The 2,943-nt window shown below is 39.7% G+C and overlaps 2 protein-coding genes across 2 annotated transcripts; one reads left to right on the top strand and one right to left on the bottom strand.

Annotated features, from left to right (window-relative positions):
• The first annotated feature begins 239 nt into the window (after positions 1-239).
• LOC112456408 (tRNA (guanine-N(7)-)-methyltransferase non-catalytic subunit WDR4) lies at positions 240-1,596 on the top strand. Its single transcript, XM_025018908.1, has one exon. The coding sequence runs from the start codon at positions 402-404 to the stop codon at positions 1,572-1,574; it is 1,173 nt and encodes a 390-aa protein (XP_024874676.1). The 5' UTR covers positions 240-401; the 3' UTR covers positions 1,575-1,596.
• Positions 1,597-1,671: 75 nt separating this feature from the next.
• LOC112456409 (26S proteasome regulatory subunit 10B) lies at positions 1,672-2,937 on the bottom strand. The gene is made up of 3 exons (XM_025018910.1): positions 2,554-2,937; positions 2,202-2,465; positions 1,672-2,117 (listed from the first exon to the last, which is right to left on the bottom strand). The coding sequence occupies exons 1-3, from the start codon at positions 2,903-2,905 to the stop codon at positions 1,927-1,929; spliced, it is 807 nt and encodes a 268-aa protein (XP_024874678.1). The 5' UTR covers positions 2,906-2,937; the 3' UTR covers positions 1,672-1,926.
• Positions 2,938-2,943: the final 6 nt, after the last annotated feature.

The raw sequence follows: 2,943 nt of genomic DNA, 5'->3' as shown, positions 1-2,943 counted from the left end.
TACTATTTGATACGCGTATCAAGAGATCGGTGTAAACTAGGCCATAAAAAGAAATAAACTTATATTATGGGTCCAGTGAGACGTGAATATTGAAACAGCGGAATATGCCCTAATATTTATCTCATATTTATGTATTAAATAATTTATTTGCATGCTATATTTTGTTTTGTTTTGCTTCTTTTAGGTTAGGAGCGTCAGCGCCTTCAACCCTGCCTTTGGGTTATATAGCGCTTGAGGTTAGGTATATCTGGTATATCAATACACGTGTTGCATCGTTGCCATTCGTTACATGTTGCATTCACGTATATACCACCATACGTCAATAGAGATTACGCTCATTCATCGCTCGACAGCGATGTGAGCGATGTTAATTTAAAATCTCTTTCACGAACGAGTTGCAAATGCCAAATATGAGCTTTTCCGTGTACGAGTCGCACGTGGCCCTGTGCAACAACGAACGTGTAATAATACACGATATTGACAACGGTACCGAAAACGTGATAGTCTTGCCGGATCTGGAGGCGGAGAGAAAGATAGACGTGCACAACAACGTGGACATCGAGGCATATCACATGATAACGTCTCTGACGTTCTCCGAGGATGGAAAGTATTTTGCTGTGTGCACGAATCGCAAGCAGCTGTGCCTGTACGAGACCAAGGACCTGAGGCTCCTGTCGAATCGCACGCTCACCAGGGCCGCGAGCAGAGTGAGATTCTCGCCGAGCAACGATATCGTCGTGGCGGATAAGGCCGGTGACGCCTACCTGTTCTCCACCAGCCCTCCGACGGAGACCGGGACCTTGATCTTGGGACACTTGTCGATGCTCCTCGACATACTCGTCACGCAAGACGCGAAATACGTCTTGACGACCGACAGAGACGAGAAGATAAGGGTTTCCATGTTTCCGAACTGCTACAACATTCTGTCTTACTGCCTGGGACATGCAAAATTCGTGACGAATATCTCGGAGTTGCCGCACGAGAAGAGGATCCTGATATCGTGCGGCGGTGACGGGGTCTTTAAGTTGTGGGACTATAAGCGCGGAAGTGAACTTATGTCTGTAAACTTTTGCGACAAGGTACCGAGGTGCGACATTGAAAAGTTCAACCAGGATCTCCATGACTGTAATTACGACGAATCCGTAGATATACTGCCTGTCAAGTATCTCAGAGTGTCTCGTCTTAGTAGAATAGAATCTTTAATTGTGATAAGTTTTTATAACAGCAAGGTACTGTTAGTTTATAGGATTAGCGGTGACAATGATACACGGTTAAAGGCAAATTATTTGGAATCCATAACTGTACAAGCTGAACCTGTGGAATGTCTCTTACACAAACAAGATTTGTGGATATTAACGGATGTAGGATTTCAAGTGTACAAATTTGAAAATGATAAATTTGTAACTCACGATGCTCTAAATTCCACTATCAAGCGTCTCGATATGTCCTGGCAAATTTTAAAAGACACTATCGTTAAACGGAATTTGTTTCCAGTTTTATATAAAAGAAATTATGACAATGCGCAGGAATATCAAGAAAGGAAGAAGATCCGTCTTGCGGGCAATACAGAGTAGATATAATACCATTTTTACAAATGTTATAAATACAATGATCACGCTGAGTATTTTGTAAAGTACGTGCAAATAAATAATTTGCAATAACCGAACGAAATAGAGAGAAAAACAAAGGTCTATATTTATTTTACATCAATCGTCTTAGATCATACCAATGTTATTGTATTATACAAATTTGCTAATGTGTGTTAATGCTGATTAAACTTTCAGAAATATATAATTTCACTATGGAGGATACAAATAATTGTAGCAAGGTAATATTGAATGAACTTGTAGCATACAAAAAGTAATAGACATCTAATATTATTTTTGTAATATAAAACGATAGTCATTGGTAACATTATGTCAAAAGTTACACAGGTTTATAATCTAGTTTAGATTCGAGTTTCTTGTTGTCAGAAACCTTTCTGACGGCTTTCATGAAATCTTCTTGTATTACATATTCTCTTTCTAATCGTATTGCAAACAGGCCGGCCTCGGTGCACACGTTTCTTAAGTCAGCGCCGTTGAATCCATCCGAGAGTTTAACCACTGCCTCATAATCTGTTATTTGCATGAATAATATTCATGTAATATTGTAAAACGGAATATTTAAAATAAAAAATACGGGACGAATAAATTTCTTACCGATTTCACCATGTTTGGCAATTGGCAGGGCATGTATTTTCAAAATTTCTAAACGAGCTTGTTCGTTAGGGAGCGGTATTTCGATCTTTCTGTCCAGTCTTCCCGGCCGCAATAACGCGGGATCCAAGGTATCAGGCCTATTTGTAGCCATTATCATTTTAACTTGACCCAAAGAATCAAATCCATCCATCTGATTCAACAATTCCATCAAGGTTCTCTGGATTTCGCGATCAGCACTTGTCCCTTCCGAAAATCTGCGGCCACCTATACATATATATGAAGCCAAATATATTAATATCTTTAATTCTCTTTTAACTCAGATACTTTTTACTTATAAATATCGTGCACCCACCAATAGCGTCAATTTCATCCATAAATATAATACAAGGTTGATGATCACGAGCGTAATTAAACATCTCTCTAATCAGTCTAGCTGATTCTCCAATATATTTATCGACAATCGCGCTCGAAACAACTTTCAAGAAATTTGCGTCTAACTGACTGGCAACAGCTCTCGCCAGTAATGTTTTTCCAGTACCGGGAGGACCGTACAATAAGCATCCCTTGGGAGGAGTGATCCCGACTCTTTGGAAAAGTTCAGGATTTAATAATGGCAATTCTATAACTTCGCGCAATTCGCGTATCTGCTCGCTCAAACCACCGATTGCGGAATATGTCACATCGCCAGGATCTTCATGAGACATGTTATAAACTAACGGATCAACCTAGAAGCAACAACAAA

This window comes from Temnothorax curvispinosus, unplaced genomic scaffold (assembly GCF_003070985.1).
Source record: "Temnothorax curvispinosus isolate PA1 unplaced genomic scaffold, ASM307098v1 QBEX01006784.1, whole genome shotgun sequence".
NCBI lineage: Eukaryota > Metazoa > Arthropoda > Insecta > Hymenoptera > Formicidae > Temnothorax > Temnothorax curvispinosus.
This window is presented reverse-complemented; position numbering and strand designations above follow the sequence as displayed.